The sequence below is a fragment of the Bufo bufo genome, chromosome 4 (assembly GCF_905171765.1).
Source record: "Bufo bufo chromosome 4, aBufBuf1.1, whole genome shotgun sequence".
Taxonomy (NCBI): Eukaryota; Metazoa; Chordata; class Amphibia; order Anura; family Bufonidae; genus Bufo; species Bufo bufo.
In genome coordinates, this window is record NC_053392.1 from 458,676,075 (window position 1) to 458,696,775 (window position 20,701).

General features: G+C 45.8%; 1 protein-coding gene across 1 annotated transcript in view; it reads left to right on the top strand.

Annotated features, from left to right (window-relative positions):
* SPAST (spastin) overlaps window positions 1–9,641 on the top strand; it is a 106,535-nt gene extending 96,894 nt beyond the window's left edge. Inside the window, exons 12-17 of the mRNA XM_040429454.1 lie at window positions 789–868; window positions 1,277–1,319; window positions 2,854–2,933; window positions 3,026–3,096; window positions 6,599–6,639; window positions 7,897–9,641. Coding sequence (XP_040285388.1) covers window positions 789–868; window positions 1,277–1,319; window positions 2,854–2,933; window positions 3,026–3,096; window positions 6,599–6,639; window positions 7,897–8,019 — 438 coding nt within the window. The 3' untranslated portion in view covers window positions 8,020–9,641. The remainder of the gene's footprint in view (window positions 1–788; window positions 869–1,276; window positions 1,320–2,853; window positions 2,934–3,025; window positions 3,097–6,598; window positions 6,640–7,896) is intronic.
* Window positions 9,642–20,701: the final 11,060 nt, after the last annotated feature.

The following is a 20,701-nucleotide window of genomic DNA, read 5'->3' on the forward strand; positions in this document are numbered from 1 at the left end:
AAATCCGTATGCAAACAGATAGCATTTGTTTCCGTATGCGGATCCGGCTGACAAATGCATTGAAATACCAGATCCGTCTCTCCGGTGTCATCCAGAAAAACTGATACCGGAGCACTTGGTACCAGCATGCTGCAGTATTTTCTCCAGCCAAATACCGTAAGTTACTGAACTGAAGACATCCTTATGCATCCTGAACGGAATGCTCTCCATTCAGAATGCATGGGGATAAAACTGAAGCATTTTTTCCGGTATTGAGCTCCTAGGACGGAACTCTATACCGGAAACCTTAAACGCAAGTGTGAAAGTACCCTAAGCTGGACAGACTATAGAATTCCTTCACTCACCGCAAACCTATTAAAACAGGTTCTTCCATGTGCAGGAAAAATGTATTTTTATAAAACCTGTGTAGGGGTCCCTTCACATGAATTTGCTGTGGTGGTTTTAGTTCACTTGAGAAAACATCATGGAAAGCGCTTATGTTTTTTTTCTGTCCCGCAAGCATTATTATGGTGGGTTTTTTCCAAGTACTTTGTAATGTTTCTTTCCTTGTAGAGGAGATGTAATAATGCCATAGCTTCAACATGCTGCTTTCTTAAAAAATACCAGAGACAAAGAAACTACCAGCTGAAAATGCTTGTGTGTCCTGCATTTCATACTTCCCTAGAAACTTTCAGGAAGAATGACGGAAACCACTTGTGTGAATCCACCCTAACCCTTTTCTAATATTAGATTATATCAGTTATACCTTCATTTTTTCTGTCACTGATGTGTCCTGGATTGTTAAATAGGTACAGTCTGGAGGGGACGACAGAGTTCTTGTTATGGGGGCAACTAACAGACCACAGGAGCTGGATGAGGCAGTTCTCAGGTATGATAGTACAAAGCCAATATTTTATAATGGGATACAATAATGCATTTGATGTGCCTACCCTATAGCCACTTTAGCCATGTGTAACTGGTGAAATAAGTGTATGTGTGTGTGTGTGTGTGTATGTATGTGTGTATATGTATGTATATATATATATATATATATATATATTATATATAATGGGCCTGCACTGCAGATTTGGCTCTTCTCTTCTACATTTTTCTAGCACATAGTGAATGGGGTACATTGTTAAAGTAGCATTATCAGAATCAGTTGGAACCCCACTGATCATGAAGGGATTGCATACCTTACCATGATTAGTAATAATTTGATGGATGAAGCAGATTTTGATAACGTAATTGTATTGTTACGTGTATTTTTCTCACTAAATTATTGTTTTGTTTTCAGGAGATTTGCTAAAAGGGTTTACGTCTCCTTGCCAAATGAAGAGGTAAGAAAAAATATTGTTCTTTGTTACTTGTGAAGACTGTCTTATGTACAGATCTTTAGTCTTTCGCTGGAAACTGTTACAGAACGTATACCGTTATTTCTGTGTCTGGTGGTTACCTATGAACAATTTAACTAAGGGCATGTTCACATCTGCGTTGGAGGCTTCATTCAGATTTGACAAAAAAAAAAGATCCCGCATCTAGGAATTTTTCTGTGACAAAAATGAACATCTGAAAGGACCCCATTATAGTAAATGAGGCTGTTGAGCTATTATATCCGCACTATGTCACGTTGCCACTCTGTGATCTCCTAATGCTGCTGCCATCTCCACACTAGATCACCATTCCACTCTGTGGTATCTTCATGCAACTGCCATCTCTAAACTATGCCACCTTGCCACTCTTTGGTCTCTTCATGCTGCTGCTACTGACATCTCACTATTATGTCACCTTGCCAATCTGTAGTCTTCTCATGCTGCTGCCATATCCACACTATGTCACCTTGCTACTCTGAGGTCTCCTCATGCTGCTGTTATTGCCATCTCCACATTGTCACCTTGCCACTCTGTGGTCTCCTCAGGCTGCTGCCATCTACACACTGTTACCTGGCCATACTCTGGTCATCTCATGCTGCTGACATATCCACACTGTCACCTTGCCACTCTGTGGTCTCCTGATGCTACTGCCATCTCCACACTATGTCACCTTGCCACTCTGTTGTATCCTGCTGCTGCCATTTCCACATTATGTCACCTTGCCACTCTGTGGTCTACTCATGCTGCTGCTATCTTCACACTAGTTCACCTTGCCATTCTGCTAAAGCTATAAAGTGCTGAATCCGGCACTTCCATTATTTTCTTTGTTTGCAGCACAACGGAAATAACTAGCGGTGATGTGAACATGGCCTAAGCCAGACAGAGAAACTTCACTTGCTAGATAGAAAATGCTAAACTGTAAACTAATGCTGCATGATCCTAAATTAAGAACATAGGGGGTCATTTATTAAACGGAAATACAACTATATTGGGCGTATTTCTGGAGCAGATTGCGGTGCAAAGGTTCTTTGCAATGCAATCTGCAACTTTTCTCTGCTCACACCAGGTCTAAAAAAGTTAGGGGGCGGGGAAGGCCCATCTCATTTACCATTTTCTACACCTGTTTTAGGCGTCGAAAATGGTCTAAATGTAAGACTGCTCGGAAGCCGTCTTACATTTAGAACAGGCGCTAGATGCGCCGAAGTTATGGAGAGGTCTGCGCTGCTTCATAACTTCAGTGAAGCCACCACCAACTGTAGGGGTTATTAAGGCCGGTGTTTAAAACGCCAGTCTTAATAAATGTGCCGTATATTACACATCTGCCTATTCTGTATACTAATCCATAAGCTCATGTGAACTTCACATTTAAAGCTGAATTCACTTTATTATTTTTTGTAATAATGTGCCCATTGCTCATTAGCTCTTGCTGCACTTTACTGTAACAGTAATTTATTAGCGAAATCAATATTTTTAACATGGACACACTGTACTTTTCAAACAGACAAGGCTGACACTCTTGCAAAACCTGTTAAGTAAGCAAGGGAACCCTCTTACACAGAAAGAATTGGCACAGTTGGCAAGGTAAGTCCTAGAATGCAGCATTCCCAAAGCTCTGTGCTATATTCTGTGTAAGTCATAAAATGTCAAGCTAAAATGTTTAATTCTTCTAATAGGCTGGCTGAAGGATACTCTGGGAGTGATCTAACTGCATTGGCGAAAGACGCCGCTCTTGGGCCAATAAGAGGTGATTGTGACTATGTTCAGTATGCACAACCTACAGTATATATGTTTCCTATAGACCAGGGATGGCCAACCTGCGGCTCTCCAGCTGTTGCAAAACTCCAATTCCCAGCATGCCCAGACAGCCTACAGCAGGGCATGGTGGGAATTGTAGTTTTACAACCGCTGGAGAGCCACAGGTTGGCCAGCCCTGCTATAGACCAATAATTATTGTATTTTTATATTCATTTATAGATTAAGTATTAAAGTGTACAGTATTGATTACCTATCCTCAGTATAGGTTAGCAATTAGGGGTGGGCGATATAGGCGATATAAATTTGTGCCACGATATGGGTTTTGAGCATATCGCCTATATCGCCGGACCGCGATATGATCCTGAGCCGGCACAGTGGAGAAGGAGAGAGTCCCTCCCTCCCCACTGTGCGCGGCTGCCGCTGACCACCAATGACAAGAGGAGGAGGGGAGGGACTGACAGTAAATTATTGAGTTTTCACGATCTCAGTCCGCGCGTGAAAACTCAAATCCGATGGTATATTCTAACCCCCAGGCGTTCCCATGGTGACAGGGACGCTTGCCTGGGGGTTAGAACATACAGGGCCACGCCGCTGACAGTAGAACATTTAAAAACTAATCAGTAACTTTAACTTTATTAATTGGTGATCTCTTTACTGTATACCTTACTAGGTCTTAGCTCCGGTAACAGCAGGCAGTGCGGGGGGGCGGCGCTCACTCACTGACGTCACGCGCCTGCTCCTCCCACTAGGCGGCGCAGGCGCGTGACGTCAGTGAGTGAGCGCCGCCCCCCGCACTGCCTGCTGTTACCGAAGCTAAGACCTAGTAAGGTATACAGTAAAGAGATCACCAATTAATAAAGTTAAAGTTACTGATTAGTTTTTAAATGTATTCCTGTGAGCGGGGGGGGGGGGGGGGGGGATCTGTGGATGGCACCTTTTAGGGGAGGGGGGGGGGGGGGGGGATGATCTGTGGTTGACACTGTTTAGGGGAAGGGGGGGGGATGATCTGTGGATGGCACCGTTTAGGGGAGGGGGGGGGGATGATCTGTGGTTGGCACCGTTTAGGGGAAGGGGGGGGGGGGATGATCTGTGGTTGGCACAGTTTAGGGGAAGGGGGGGGGGGATGATCTGTGGATGGCACCGTTTAGGGGAGGGGGGGATGATCTGTGGATGGCACCGTTTAGGGGAGGGGGGGATGATCTGTGGATGGCACCGTTTAGGGGAAGGGGGGATGATCTGTGGATGGCACCGTTTAGGGGAAGGGGGGATGATCTGTGGATGGCACCGTTTAGAGGAGGGGGGGGGATGATCTGTGGATGGCACCGTTTAGGGGAGGGGGGGGATCTGGGGATGGCACCGTTTAGGGGAGGGGGGGATCTGGGGATGGCACCGTTTAGGGGGATCTGTGGATGGCACCGTTTAGGTGAGGGGGGGGATCTGTGGATGGCACCGTTTAGGTGAGGGGGGGGGGGGGGGATCTGTGGATGGCACCGTTTAGGTGAGGGGGGGGGATCTGTGGATGGCACCGTTTAGGTGGGGGGGGGGGGGGATCTGTGGATGGCACCATTTAGGGGAGGGGGATCAGCTCCCTGCTGTTGTGTGCACAAAGCACAGGGCAGCAGGGAGAGTGTAAAGTCCTATTCACCCTAATAGAGCCCTTTATTGAGCACTATGGCCTCTTTCTAGGCCAGTGATGTCACATCGCTTATGTGCAGCTCAGTCCCATTTAAATTGAATGGCCCTTGGCTGCAGTACCAAGCACAGTGACTATACAATGTTTGGTTCTGTGATTGGTATGCTTTAAGTAGGCTTAAAAGGGTTCAGTAATCAGTATTCGATTGGTGGGGGTCTGACTCCCGGAATGCCTTCATCACCTGTTTGAAGAGGCTGTGGCGCTCTGGAGAGCATTGTGGCCTCCTCGCAGCTTACCAAGCACAGTGTTGTACCTTGTATAATGGCTATGCTTGGTATTGCAGCTCAGGTCCCTTCACTTCAATGGGGCTAAGCTGCGCCTAGGCCTTGTGAACAATGAATGTGATGTCACTGGCCTAGGAAGAAGCCACAGCACTGAGCAATGGACCTGTGGCCTTTTCAAGCAGCTGATTGGCAGAGGTGCCCTGGTTTGGGCCACCACAGATCTGATATTCATGACCTATCCTGAGGATGAGTGATCAATATTGTATTGCCTTCAAACCCCTTTAAAGGGGTTATCCAAGATATTAAAAAAAAATCTCAGACAAGCCTCCAAATAGTCTAAAATAAAAAATTATGTCAAAGTGGTTGTCAACCTTTTATGTGATGCCCTATCCTCAAGATAGGCCATCACTAGCTGAAAAGTGGGGGTCTAACATCCTGAACATAGTGATTTTAAAGGGTTTGTCTGATCTGAAACTCTAATGGCGTATCGCTAGCATACAAGTCAGATAGGTGCGGGTCTCAGAGGTGGGACTCACACCTATGTCCAGAAGGGGAAAAGTGAAGGAGAGCATACTACGCATGGAAGACTTGCTTTCCATTCACTTCTATCTATTCTTGGAAGTCCTGTAGGCGCACACACACAGTCACCTCTATATGCACCACTATGGGGCTGCTGGAAATTGCCAAGCCAGCACTTGGCTGTTCTTGGAACTCCCATAACAGTGAATGTAGAGTTGCCCCTCTTGTGCGGTGTGCTCTGCTTCACAGCGTCCTATACTGGATATAGGTGCTGGTCCCAGATGTCTGACCACACACATCTGACTATAATGGGCGGTGTGCCATCATTGTCTCAGAGGAGACAACCCCTTTAAACTTCTTTCTTAAGATGTGTTCTCTGGGTCACTTGTCCAGCCCTCCTCTTACTGCTTCTTTACGAACTCCAGTGCCAGTATAATATGCAGGCAGTCACAGTTATAGATTGTGTAGCACTAGCAGGAGGATGGATGGTGCTGGAGAAGGAGGCTATTATTATTAATAATAATAATAATAATAATATTTAATTTTTTTGGTCCATTTTGAGGCTTGTCCAAGATTTTTATTTATCCTGGACAACCCCTTTAACACTTGGCTTTCTCAGCAGGCTCACTGCCATGTTTGTCAGGTTTTAAATACTGTAAGAAATTTTATTGTGCAAAGATTAGGAAGGCCCACTATCTTATCCTGAGCTTATTTCGCAAACTTCCAAATTATACATTTTCAGTTGCTTAGTCGCACACTGCTTACTATGTGTGTAGATTTCTAGGAGTCAGGTTCCCAACCCATCAACCAAATTATTAGTGCAGCAAAGATCTGTACTATTGATATGTTACATAAATTGGAAGGCACTAAACATAAACCTACAGCGTTATGGACTCATGATTTTATGTGTACATGAGACAGAGGTATGTCGGGATTTTGCCAATGCTAAAGAGACTTTACAAGGGATTTGTCTTATGCCAGCTTTTTCTTGTAAATTAGTTTTTTGCGTTGGCTTTGTGCTAATAATCATCATTATTATTTTATCTTTTTGGTAGAGCTAAAACCTGAGCAGGTGAAAAATATGTCAGCCAGTGAGGTAAGTCCACTGCATGTGTAACAGAGCATGTTGTCCCCCCCCCCCCCCCCCCCCCCCAAAAAAAATTGTCGCCCGGGCTGGGAAAGGAAAAAAATGCACTTGCCTATTAAAAGATGCTTCCATCCAGTGCCAAGACTGCTGTCTTTTCTCCTTCCAGTTTCCAGGGACAGGAGCCTTTGGCCTTGAACAGAGCTGCATTTTTTTCTTACTGTTAAACACTTTCTCGGTCCTCTCCGAAATTTGGTTTGGGGGTCAAACAACACCTTTAATAGATTTTAGACATATTTTTGTAATATTTGCTGAATGGGTTGGATTTTCAATGTGTTTTATACAAAACTCCAGTAGATGCTGATTGTCTTTCAGACAACGCCTTGAAGGAGGGTGTCTGTTAGAGCCTTTGTCACAATTGAACTAATTGGGTGGTCCTGATCACAGCAAATGCTTAGTCTGTCCTTCACGTTCCCTGTCCTGCACCTACCACTACTTCCTGACTGGTAGACCCTTTGCTCTCTGATGTTGCCTTCTGCAGCACTACAATCTCATGCGTACACCGTGCGAATGTGGGATGGTGCATGTACATTTCTCCCTGGCCTCTGTCCGTTGGCTCCAGTGACATCCTGCACATTCACAAAATGTCAGCTCTGCTTAGAGTGACAGCAAAGGGGCTACCAATGAAAATAAAAGGGGAAGAGTAGGACATGGCATATGGAGGAGAGACTGGTCACTTGTGGCACATTTGCATACTACATACAAGTTGGCGTTCTCTCTAATGAACCTTTGGTCCAGATATTTGCACATTTGTTTCAGATCCCTCCCCAGCGCTGTACTTATGACAACGGCTTTGATATAGACTCTCTTTAAGACATGAATGCACATTCTGTAGACATTGGGGTCATTTACTAATCTGAAATACGCCTAAATTAGGCGTATTTCAGGTGCAGATGGCGCCGCCATCTGCGACTTTTTCCCACTGACGCCAGGTCTAAAATTGGGGCGGGAAAGGGGACAAGCCGATAGGCCCGTGTCATTTATCATTTTCTACTCCTATTTTAGGTGTAGAAAATGGTCTAAATTTAAGACAGCTTGGAAGCCTCCTCCTTCGGCGGATCCACCGCCAGCTATGGGGCTTTATTAAGACTGGCTTCTAAAATGCCGTTCTTACTAAATGTGCCCCATTTGTTTATGCTCTGTTTAAAGGTTTACCTTTTTATGATGTACTTTATGCTATACTAATGATTTTCTCCCTGCATTTTCCAGATGCGGAACATCAAATTTTCTGACTTTCAGAATTCCTTGAAGAAGATAAAGTGCAGTGTGAGTTCTTCTACACTGGAGTCTTACATCCGATGGAATAAAGAATTTGGTGATACCACAGTATGAAAGATAGGACTGTTTACTTTGTCAAAGAGTTCAAAGACCAACCTGCTCATTGGCAAGCTTGACAAAGAAAGCCTTTGGCATTGTATATTTCCCAAATGAAGAAATTATAAAAAAAAAAAAAAAAAAAAAAATCCTGAAACGCGTGCACTAAATCTCTAGGCATCTAATGATGAAAATGATAACTTTGGAAATGAGAATATTAACAAGACGTTTTAATTGTAGATTGCCATTTAACTTGTATTTCTTGCTGGCCTGGTGGAGCTGAAAGAAGAAATCTCTATGTGCTCAAAAGTCCTATTTAGATGGGGTAGTGGCAACCTTTCTGTGAAATGAGGAGCTCGTGCGCAGAGACGAATTGCATAAAGACCTGTGCCTTGAGTTCACTTTCTTCTGTGCCTGCCCTTCTTTTAATAATTTGATTCCTTATACACCTTATTGCTTGCTAACTGACTATTTCTAAATGTACAATAGTTTCTGTTGGCGAAGAAAAGACTGTTAGTCAAGGTTTGGTTTACAACAGTAGCAGTCCTTTCTGTCATGTGCCAAAATGAACATTTTTGGTGGCACAACATACCAAGCTGATGAAAAGCACATGAAAAAGATTCTGAAGCAGCTGGCTTGCTTTAACATCACTAGGCAATGTAGTCCTCGTTTGTACCCCGAGTATATAAAGGAAAGAATTAGTACAGTGTTATACAAAAAGTTTGGCATTTCGAAAACCGTTCTTGAGAATGTGTCTACCAAATATTTGAAGAATGGTGCTAGATCAATGCCTGCCATCAATTTTAAGAATGTTCTCTGGGTTGGTATGCGTACTGTTAAACCATTCTTCTGCCCAGTAGAATGACTACTTTTTTCAGTCTGCATTATACTTCTATTAAAAACTGCTGACTTAGAATGACGCACCCATCTTTGTATTTTTAAGGTTACTTGTATACTGAAATGAAGAGGAAACATGTTTTATTTCCTTTCTTACTAAGAAATATTTCTCTTTATTATCCCTTTTGCGGTCCAGCCATGTTTAAGGACCACAAGCCTGGTCTTTCTTTTCCACATATGGTTTCTGCAGACCTACTGACACCAGAACTACCACTGCCCCAGCACCACTTGAATCGATATAGATTGTTATTTATGGGTTTGTTTGCGCTGAGGGATGTCTCTTGTCTGTTAAATTAATATGTGTAAACTATTGTAAAACTAATTATTGTCTATTGTAGCTGTCTAAAATCTGCCCAAGAGGTCAGCTGTTAAATTAAGAGGATTCACAATAAAAATGGATGGGTAAATTGTGTTTTTTGTATTCCACTAGACTGCTGAAGGGGATAGAAACCTTTTTACAAGAGACGTTCGTCCAATAGGCCCTTTAAAGTTTAATGGAAAGCTAAGCTTAGATTCCTATTGGTTGCTGATTGCCACTTTTTGATACGTGACACCTTTCATACACTCCTTTTGTCATAAACTTACTCAAGAGTGGAAGTGCAGTAGCTGCAGATCTGTTTGCCACATAGACTTTTGAAGTAGCCTCTGAGAAAAGAGCTTTTGATTCTGGTTTTCATTGGCTTCCACTTCTCCCCTGCAATATAGTGTTTTTTATTTAGTAGATTTTGCCCGGTTTTGTCCTTTTTCGAATAAACCTTGGTTAACTCTACCTTTACACTACTTTTTAAAAGTTCCGGTAAAAAAACCTAAACTTCACTAAATTAAGTTTGTTGTTTAGAAGCCTCGTTTGAGATGTTTTATTACAGAGAAAAAATTTAATATTGAACCCTCTCATTTTAATTTTTCTACAATGTTTTTTTTTATTTTTTTAAATGCGACATTTTTTAAAATGTCACTTTTTTTTTCTTTTTATTTAATTTTTTTTTACACTTTAAGTGGTTGTCTAGGGTTTATATTTTCTTAGCCATAAGTTGCCATTAGGGCTTGACGATAATGTGGGGGGGGGGGGAGGGGAATCGCGATTTAGTCTTTGAACAACTCTATAATCCCTATAGTCATTACACATGACAATGTCCCCTCCATATCTGCACAACTTTTTAACCCCATTTCTCCATACACCTCTCCTCCATGTGTTCTTTCCCCAGTCAATAAATCTGACCACAGTGACTACAGTCCGCCTCCCATGTGAATGTTCCTCTTACTTTATCAGCGCGAGATCAGCATATGCAGGCAAGATGTTCGTGTCTAGGGCAAATGAAAGCTTGTTGTGCCAGGTAGAGGCAGTAGGAACTTGTATGTTGGAGCGCACGGCTCACTCTGTGATCCACAAGTTTTGCCCACTTAGAATCTTCCCAGTTTGTCAGATTGCCTTCAAATGCGAGCAGCAGCCCAGTCATCATCTATTTTCTAAGATCCAAAATGGCAGGAAAACGTGGCCAACCAGAAAAGGCGCTCATAGGGTAAATATGTAAAGGTACAGTTACTTCAAGGGGATATATGTATTGTGCTCACCTATTGATGTTCTGCAAAATTAGGCACAACTGTAAGCGGAGGTCGGTGCAGCAGACATTATCTGCGTCATCAGTGGCAGGATGCGGCTAACTGTTGGAGCAAAGGAATGCATTAGGAGAACAAATGGTTGACTTGAGTCCCACTTTTGGATGATAGCTTGCAGGTGCAAAATCACAACCAGAAAAGGACAGATTATCAAACATATACGATTCTCACATAGACAACGCGTTCACTCCACAGCAGCATCAAGTTCATCAGACTTGAGAAAGGGGTCTTAAGTACCCCGAAACGTGTTGTCATTTTGGATTGGTAATACAAGTTTCTCGCACATTCCATTGGGGGACACAGACCATGGGTATAGCCTAGGTCATTACTAGGAGACACTATGCAAATAAAAAAAGAAGGCTCCTCCTCCCTGGGCTATACCCCTATGTTCCACCGGGAGGACCCCTGTTCTTGCTTAGTGTCGGTTAAGGAGGATGACATACTTTCTACTCCCGTTAATTTTTTTGCTCTGGACGCAGGGTCGCAATTCTGCTTCCCTGGTTTCTTGGTGGAGCAAGCGCCGGGGTCGGGGTGGATTTGAGGGCGAAGATAAGTACACTGTCTCCCGGTGTGATGCTAGGACCCCTTGGTGGGGGTTTTGAGGGGGGAGAGGATACCTGTCTGGGGCATTGCTACATGAGCGGCTACTTCCCGGCTTCCCTCGGCGGTGTCTAGGGGGCGGTCTCGCCTACCCTTCCGACTGCCGCGTCTTATTATTTTCATATTTTCCCGCGCGTGCGTGGGTTTCGCGCCTTCTGGCGCGATTTGTGGGCGGCGCTCTGTCTTCTGCTACTTTCGTCTCAGCGCTCTTGGCTGCTCCGGCTCCACTCTTCCCGGTTGCGTGCTGCAGGAATGGTAGGAGACGCTGGTCCCTTCCATTGCTGGATTACCGCCATCATGCCAAAACCTGGGGCCTCACAAAAATCCAAGCTGGCCCCTCTGGGGCTATGTAAGGTTTGCTGCTTACCACTTTCGGTCTCTGGATCCTGTGACTCTTGCCTTGCCTCTGGACAGGATCATCCTCTCGTCCCTCCTCCCCCTTTCACTTTGCCCAGTCCTCCCTCCGCCCTGTCGGAGCCCTCGGAACCCGCCTAGGCCTCTGCCATTTCTAGAGTGGCTGCTGACTTAGCCCAAGTCTCTCGGGCTGCCATGGCCTTCATGGAGCGCATGGCGTCTACGGATCCTGCGGCTAACACTGTACCGCTTCCCAGTGGTTCCCACAGAGGACGCTCAACCACTAAGAGGCAGTGTACACAGCAGCATCCTTCCTCGGATGATTCTGTTCCCCCCTCCTCGCCTAGAGGCCCGTTCAGACACTTCCCCTCCTCGCAGGGAACATAGATCGGAAGGGGAAAGATCCAGTTCTGACGACACAGAGCTGGAGCCCTCGCCCAAACTGTCCACCTTGGTGGCGGCGGTCCGGGATACGTTTGATATCCAGGTGGAATCTCCTTCCGCTGGTAGCCAGGAATTCCCTCTTTTTCCACTCGAGGAAACCTCAAACAGTTGTATTCCCCATACATGGCGAGTTCGACAAGGTCCTCTCTAAGGCCTGGGACCGCCCGAATCACCGGTTTTCTGCCACAAAACATATGGATACTCTTTATCCTTTTCCTGCAGAAAATGTGTAGCAGTGGTCTTCTCCTCCTAAGGTTGACCCGCCGGTGGCCAGATTGGCTAAGAATACGGCAATTCCTGTCTTGGACGGTTTGTCCCTACAGGATGCAGTTGACAGGCGTTTGGATTCTCTGTCAAAAGCCATCTTCACTCTGGCAGGCACTGGCCTGCGGCCCGCTTTTGCCTCGGCCTGGGTATCCAGAGCGCTTTCCGTATGGTTGCAGCGTCACCATCAGGACCTGGCGGAGCAGGATGCCTCTGCGGACACCTTAAATTTTGTCCTCCCAGATGTCTCAGGCGACGAAGTTTCTCTGCAAAGCTTCCTTTGATGTTAGCATTCTTTTTTGCGCACATCTCGGCTCTTTCGGTCACACAGCGTAGAGAAGTCTGGTTGAAGGTTTGGGACGCTGACGCTTCCTCTAAGCGTTCCCTCACTAACCTCCCCTTTTCGGGTTCCAGGCTTTTTGGTGCTAAGCTGGACGAGATCATCTCGGACGCGACGGGGGGCAAGAGTACCAACCTGCCTCAATCTAGATCCGAGCGCACCTTTTGGAGGTCGGTCCTCCGGTTCTAGGAACCAGTCCTTTCGTCGCTTCTCCTCTTCCAGATCTGCGGCGGCCCCCTTCCAGGGTGGCTCTCAAGACTCCTGTAAGAAACCTGCCTTTAAGCCCCAGCCTTCCTGGCGCCCGCGGCCATAATCAGCCCGCCCTGCTGCTCCCAAGCAGTCTTCCGCCTGAAGGGGCGCTCCCACCTCTTCCGGTGGGAGGCCGATTGCTCTCCTTTCAACAGGGCTGGAGAGATCATATCCAGGACGCCTTGGCCCTGGAAATTGTAACATCTGGTTACAAAATAGAATTCGCTTCCAGGCCTCCGGAGCGTTTCTTCTCTTCTCTGGTTCCGGGGGATCCGGTCCGGGCCTCGGCTCTTTTGCAGGCGGTCTCTTCCCTTTTGGACAGGGGAGTGATTGTTCCAGTCCCCTTGGAGGAGCAAGGCGCAGGTTTCTACTCCAACCTGTTCGTGGTGCCAAAGAAGGAGGGATCGGCTGTTGAACAGGTCTCTGCGGGTCCGGAGGTTCCGGATGGAGTCCCTCCGATCCGTTATTGCCTCTCTTCTTCCAGGGAAATTCCTTGCGTCGGTGGACATACAAGACTCCTATTTGCATGTCCCTATAGCAGAATCTCACCACAGGTTTCTGCGCTTCGCTGTCGGCGGGCAGCATTACCAGTTTGTCGCCCTGCCCTTTGGACTGGCTACGGCCCCTTTAGGGTATTTACGAAGATCTTGGCACCACTCTTGGTGCTTCTTCGTACCAGGTGCATATCTCTGTTGCCCTATCTGGATGACATACTGATAAAGGCTTCCTCCCTTCCCCAGGCCAGGGACACCGTCCGGATCACGGTTCAGACTCTGGAGCAGTTCGGCTGGCTTATCAATGCCCAGAAGTCATCTCTTCTCCCCTCACAGAGGTTGACCTTCCTAGGGATGGTTCTGGACACCACGGCAGCTCGGGTATTCCTTCAGAGTTCCAAGTCCGCTCGAATTCAGGAATCGGTAACTCTCCTACTGCGCTCCCGACGACTCTCTATCTGGGAGTGCATGAGGGTTCTCGGGCTGATGGTGGCCTCCTTCGAGGCCGTCCCCTTTGCCCAGTTTCACACTCTGCCTCTATAGCGGGCGATTTCTGTCCTTTTGGGACAGGACGTCACGCGGTCTGACATCTCGAGTCCGTCTGCCTCCTCGGGTTCGGGCGGACCTCTTGTGGTTGCTGTCCCCCCAAAACTTGATCTCAGGGAGGTCCTTTCTTCCGATCTCCTGGACAGTTGTCACCACCGACGCCAGCCTCCTAGGTTGGGGTGGTGTTCTACAGTCCCGGACGGTGCAGGGGCTCTGGTCGGCGGAGGAGGCCCGCCTTCTGATCAACGTGCTGGAGCTCAGAGCAGTTTTCCTCTCCCTTTCTCACTGGACTCATCTCCTGGCAGGTCTCCCGGTAAGGGTCCAGTCGGACAATGCCACCGCCGTGGCTAACGTCAACCACCAGGGTGGGACCCGCAGGAGGCGGTGAGGATCCTCCAGTGGGCGGAGACCCATGTTCTAGTACTGTCGGCAGTGTACATCCCGGGGATCGACAATTGGAAGGCGGACTTTCTCAGCCGCAACACGGTGGATCCAGGAGAGTGGTCCTTAAATCCGGAAGTCTTCGAGGACATCTGTCGCAGGTGGGGGCGCCCATGTGTCGACCTGATGGCGTCCAGGCTCAACAACAAGGTTCCCATGTTTCTGGCCCGTGCTCGCGACCCGGAGGCGTACGGAGTGGACGCGCTTGTGTCTCTGTGGCGAGGCTTCCCTCTCCTTTATGTCTTTCCACCTCTGCCTCTGCTACCGAAGGTCCTTCGCAAGATCATGTTGGAAGGGATTCCGACCATTCTCATCGCCCCCGATTGGCCGCGCCTGATTCTCGGACGTCATTCGGATGCTGGCAGACGTGCCGTGGCCTCTTCCTCTCAGGGAGGATCTACTGTCTCAAGGACCGCTCTTCCACCAGAATTTACGGTCGCTGCATTTGACGGCGTGGCTGTTGAGACCGCCATCCTGAAGAAGAGGGGCTTCTCGGACTCGGTGGTGAAGACCATGATCAAGGCCAGAAAACCAGTTTCGTCCCGTATATACTATCGTACCTGGAAGGCCTTTCTTGTCTTTTGTGAGAAACTGGGCGTTTTTCCCCTTCGTTTCTCGGTTCCGGTGGTCCTATCCTTTCTCCAGTCGGGTCTTGAGATGGGGATGTCGTTGAGCTCTCTGAAGGGTCAGGTCTCTGCTCTGGCCATTTTCTTTCAGCGATCCCTGGCTCTGCTCGGTCCAGTGAGGACCTTCCTACAAGGGGTGGCGCATTCAGTTCCTCCCCTGCCCCCCTGGGACTTGAACTTGGTTCTGTCTTCCCTCCAGGCGGCTCCCTTTGAACCTTTTGAGGGAGGTTTCTTTGAATTTTCTCACCTGGAAGGTGGTCTTATTGGTGGCGATCACTTTGATCAGGAGGGTAATCTGAGCTAGCCGTGCTTTCCTGTAGGGAGCCCTTTTTGGTCTTCCATCAGGATAAGGCGGTGCTGCGTCCGGTCCCTTCATTTTTGCCCTCTTTTTGTCCATCTCCGGCGAACTGCAAGGAGCGCGCTCTCCATTCCCTGGACGTTGTCCGGGCCCTGCGTGTGTACCTGTCGGTTACTGCCTCTTTCCGCCGTACGGATTACCTTTTCATGATTCCGGAAGGGCCTCGTAAAGGTCTGGCGGCTTCCAAGGTCTCGATAACCCAATGAATTTGGTCGGCTATTGCCACGGCTTATCGTTCCCGTGGCAGGGTTTCCCCAGCTGGGGTTACCGCGCACTCCACCTGGGGGCCTCCTGGGCTAGGCGTAATCGCGCCTCGGCATCTCAACTTTGTAAGGCGGCCACCTGGTCTTCCTTGCATACCTTTACAAAGTTTTATCAGTTGCACTCTTTGGCATCGGCTGATGCTGTCCTTGGGCGCGAGGTATTGCAGGCGGTGGTTCCTGTTTGACCACTGTGCGTTTTCTCCTGGAGGTACTGTTTTTTTTTTTTTTTTTCCCCACCCCATGGACTGCTCTAGGACGTCCCTTGGTCTGTGTCCCCCAATGGAATGTGCGAGAAAAGGAGATTTTTTTGTTAAACTCGCCTGTAAAATCTTTTTCTCGTCTTTTCCATTGGGGGACACAGCTCCCTCCCATTCTTACCTGTTGTAGGAAAGGTTGGTTTAGTTCTTCGGGTCCTGAAGGTTTTCGGTCCGATGGCGGTATTCCGTTGTTCTGGTCTCTATGGCTTTGGTCTCCTTCTATTGCTTTTGCACGCACTGAGGTCCTCCTGGTGGAACATCGGGGTATAGCCCAGGGAGGAGGAGCTTTCTTTTTTTATTTGCATAGTGTCTCCTCCTAGTAAATGACCTAGGCTATACCCATGGTCTGTGTCCCCCAATGCAAAAGACGAGAAAAAGATTTTACAGGTGAGTTTCACAAAAAATCTCATCCAAATGGAGGACTTAATTTGCCCCCTCTTTGTTCTCCTGCATTCCTAAGGTGCAAAATATCCAGGTCCCCTCAGATGTGCCAGCACTGCTCAGCTGCTCCCCAGAGATGCTCAACTTCTTGATAGGGAAGGCAAAAATCGGTATGAGCAGCATTTGACAGAAGATATTACTGGTAACTAGGGTTGAGCAAAGTGTGCATCGGTTTATAGACCCGTCTCCTTACAGCATTCAAATGTATGGGCTTTGCGGAGGTGAAATTTGTTATGTCCGAAGTTTCATGAGACTTCGTTGAAGAACTCCAGACTTTGACTATTCAACTTGAAAACCATTTTAAAACTGGGACCTCTGTACCGAAGCCAACTTCGGATTACCGTTTTAAAATGGTTTTCTAGTTGTATAATCGAAGTATGAAGTTCTTCAACGAAGTCTTGCGAGATTTTGGAATTAATGAATTTCACGTCCGCGAACCCATACATTTGAACTCTTTGTGGAGAAGAGTCTCCATATAGCATTCAAACAAAGCGACTTCGGATCTATGATCCAAAGTGCGCTTCACTCAACACTATTAATATCCCTACTTTCCATATCATCACCATTACTGCATCACAAGGAGGTTTGACCCATGACCTCTGTAGGGGCAGGAACAGAGAAGAGGTTAAATTGCCCCCGACCACTCCCCAGTGTTTAAAAAAATTACTAGAGAGCCAACATTAACACTCGTGCAATATATGGTATTACATTTATCAAACATTACCGACTAGATTTGTCTAGGTCCTCCGACCTGTCTTATGGACGCAAGGTCCTTCAGGCTGTCGTCGTCCCCCCCCCCCCCCCCCCCCCCCCCAAAACTGTATAATTTTTTGGGATCTGTTTCTGTGTGGGTCACTGCTTTTATACCCGACATGAAAGCTCTGCATATAGTATGTTTTTATGGTTCAAGTGAAGAAGGAAAGATGTTTCTAATATTACTTCTGTCATTTCTGAAAGGTATATGCTCCCATTCATTCACTGCTAGAATTTACAGTACAAATATGGTCTTCAGAGATATATGCATTAAGAATATTGTCGGAGTAATGTCCTCGGGGCTGAGAGAAGTGTTAACTACTGCTATACTGTGTGTGGTATTGTGTCCCCTAACTATTCAAGTAAATGGGGCAGAGTTGCAATATCAGACATCACTCTCAAGGACAGACATTTATCAAGACTGGCATACGCATATGCCAGTCTTGATCTCCCTGCACTGGAATGAGATGCACCTAATTTTTTTTTAAAGAGACAGATGCCTCTTAATAAATTAGGTGCATCACTTTCCTGCCATGCACCAGATGCTGAAGGCTAAGTCAGCTACAGCCAATAAACATTAATAGAATATGAGAGTGAAACATAAAATCGCTTCTGGGAGAACAAGCCCATAGACCCGTAGGAAGGTGGTAATACACTGTAAGGGCTCATGCACACGAACGTATTTTTATTCAATTTCCGTGCCGTGCTCGTATGCGGACCCATTCACTTCAGTGGCTCCTCTTAAAAAACGGAATTTACTCTATGCATTCTGTGTCCGCATGGCTGTTCCGCAAAAAAATAGAACATGTCCTACTATTGGCCGTATTACAGACAAGGATAGGAAAGTTTTATTATGGGCTGGACGTTCCGTTCCTCAAAATGCAGAAGGCAAATGGCAGGTATCCATGTTTTGTGGATCTGCAACTTGTGGACCGCAAAACGGGCAACAATCGTGTGCATGAGCCCTTAGACAAGCAACTAATCAAGACACTTGCTGCTGCCCTCAGATTGGCCAGCACTGTTTACATGATCGGTGCTGGACAAGCAGGAAGTCCCTTGGACTCCCAAATGCACAAGTTGGGTCAGGTGGTCTGAGGAATGGTGCAACCATCTTAGATGGCAGAAGGGGGAATCTGTGGATCCGCTGTTAATGTGAATGTCTTCTTGAACTGGATGGCCGCTTTTAATCAAAAGGATGTCTGCTTAGAGAGCACCTATCAGCATTATCAAGCCTATTAAACCAGGTATAAAGTCTGGTAGGGTTGATCATGCTGATTAAAATTATACCTTGGTTATGTCTGTAGGTGGAACTGTTGCCGAGATCAGCATTTTTAGGAATATGCAAATGAGTTGGTTCTAGCATTAAGCGGCAGGTCAGAGCCCCTGGTGCACTGCTTTTGTGACATCCTCTGAACTGGGCATTCCACCCCCCTTCTCCTTGATTGATTTGTCTAGCCCAGGGATGGGCAAACTGTGGCTCTCCAGCTGTTGTAAAACTACAACTCCCAGTATGCCCAGTCTGCCTACAGCAGGGCACGATGGGATTTTTAGTTTTACAACCGCTGGAAAGCCGCAGTTTGCCCATCCCTGGTCTAGCCGGATCAATCAAAGGGAAGGTGAAGTGCTCCAAGGGCTTTGGCTGGCCCTTTGGTGCTTGCACCAACTCATTCGCTTATTACAAAAAAATGCAGATATCTTGGCAACATCTCTACCTACAGACATAACAAAAGTATAATTTAAATCAGCATGATCAACCCTGCTAGGCAGCATGTCTGGTTTAATAGGGTTGATCATGCTGACAGATGCTCTTTAACAACTTATTCAGTAGAGTAGAAATAAGGGCTACAGAGTGAGCCATTAGAGAGCTTATTTGATGGATTTCTCTCTGAAGTGGACTGAGCAGCCTGCGATGTACGTGACCAGTGACCACAGAAGACGGACAGTTGATAATTTGCAATCCAAACCAATTTTGAAAATGTATATAATAAAAATGATTTGATTAAAAAAAAGACGTGAAGGTGACCTTAATTACTATGTTTTCTACGCAGGTCCATCTAATGTAGGAAGCATCATTACACCTTCCACCCAATAAACATAGGAAGTCTTAAACGGAATGTTCTGGTTTTCTGCATGTGTTTGTGACACTTGTGATTTTTCCATCCACTAGTCAATATATTTTTAATCTATTTGACTCTTAATAGAGATCTTTCTGGTATTAGCATGAAATACTTTTTTAGCAGAATGTTAGATGTTTACAGAATTTTCTTTTTTTTTAACCCCAGGACAAAAAGCAACATTTTTACTTGAAAACACCAATTTAATGTGAGAACAGATTTGTAAAATTTGGCAATAAAAAAAATTTCATTGACTACGGTTTTGCTGAGTATTGTTTGGTAAACTTTCGCCATTACATGCATACATTGCATTAAATCACTTTGACCATTTTGATGCCCATGTCTGTACAGTAAGTGTATCATTGAAGCAGCCAACGCATCCTCCGGTATGAAGGTTTCAGTATCCCTATAGAAAGGGTTCCTTACAGGGCAGTAAGATTATGGAGCGCTCTGCCAGGATATGCTCTGAGAGTTTAAAAGGGACCTGGATGTCTTTTTTTTTTTTTCCAGAGTGTGTTTTCATTTTTGGAAAAACACAGCTGCATTTTTTTATTTTTGTTGTTGTTTCTTGAGCTAAAGCCAGAAATAGATACAGCAGGAAGGAGAAGCAAAATTTATTTTGAATCTACCTTTAGCTTTGTCATGAAAAACTGCTACAAAAGCTGCTGCTATTCCATGAAACGTGCTCCTAGAAATTAGGTCATTGTTCCAGAGGTATAGTCTGATTATTATATTTGGTGTCTGTAAGTTTTTATTATTTTCTAAATTTCGAGAACTTTCTGTGACTGGCCCATTCCTCTGAATAATGGCCAGTACATATTTTCAGCTGCTTAAATTTCTGCAGATTTGCCACATAAGAAAATTTATAGGTTAAACAAAATGCAACCTTAGGGCTCATGCACACAAACGTATTTACTTTCCGCGTCCGTTCCGTTTTTGTTTTTTTTCTGACCGTAAGCAGAACAATTCATTTCAATGGGTCCGCAAAAAAAGGAAGTTACTCCGTGCGCATTCTGTTTCTCCATGTCCGTTCCGCAAAAATATAGAACATGTCCTATTATTGTCTGCGTTACGGCCAAGAATAGGACTGTTCTATTAGGGGCCAGCTGTACCGTTCGGCAAAATACGGAATGTACACAGATATCATTCGTATTTTTTGTGAATCCGTTTTTTGCAGACCGCAAAATACATACGGTCGTGTGCATGAGCCCTTACTATGTAGATTGAACTCTCCTACAGAGAGGGTGCCGCTTACTTTGGTCTTTGTTGATTCCTGGCTTTACTGCTGATTGTAACCACAGTGCCATGGAATATGTTGGCACTGTATATTTGGCGCTGTGTATTTTAAAAACAAACAAAAAAAGATACTTTATTTCCAATAGTTGAAACTTACTTTTTAGGCTATGTTGACTTGTGGCAGGATTGTAGCAAACATCTCTAAAACTGAAAGTCTGTTCTGAAATAGGGTTGTTGCTGTATCGTGTACATGGATTTTGCATATACTATTCAGATGTATGAAATCTTTTCAGAGGTTTCTGCAACAAATCTACCACATGTGAGCAATACTTTTTGAACAGAAAAGGCAATTGGTCACAGTACTCTGTTCACATTGGTGTCATGGATTTTTTTTTTTTTTATATAA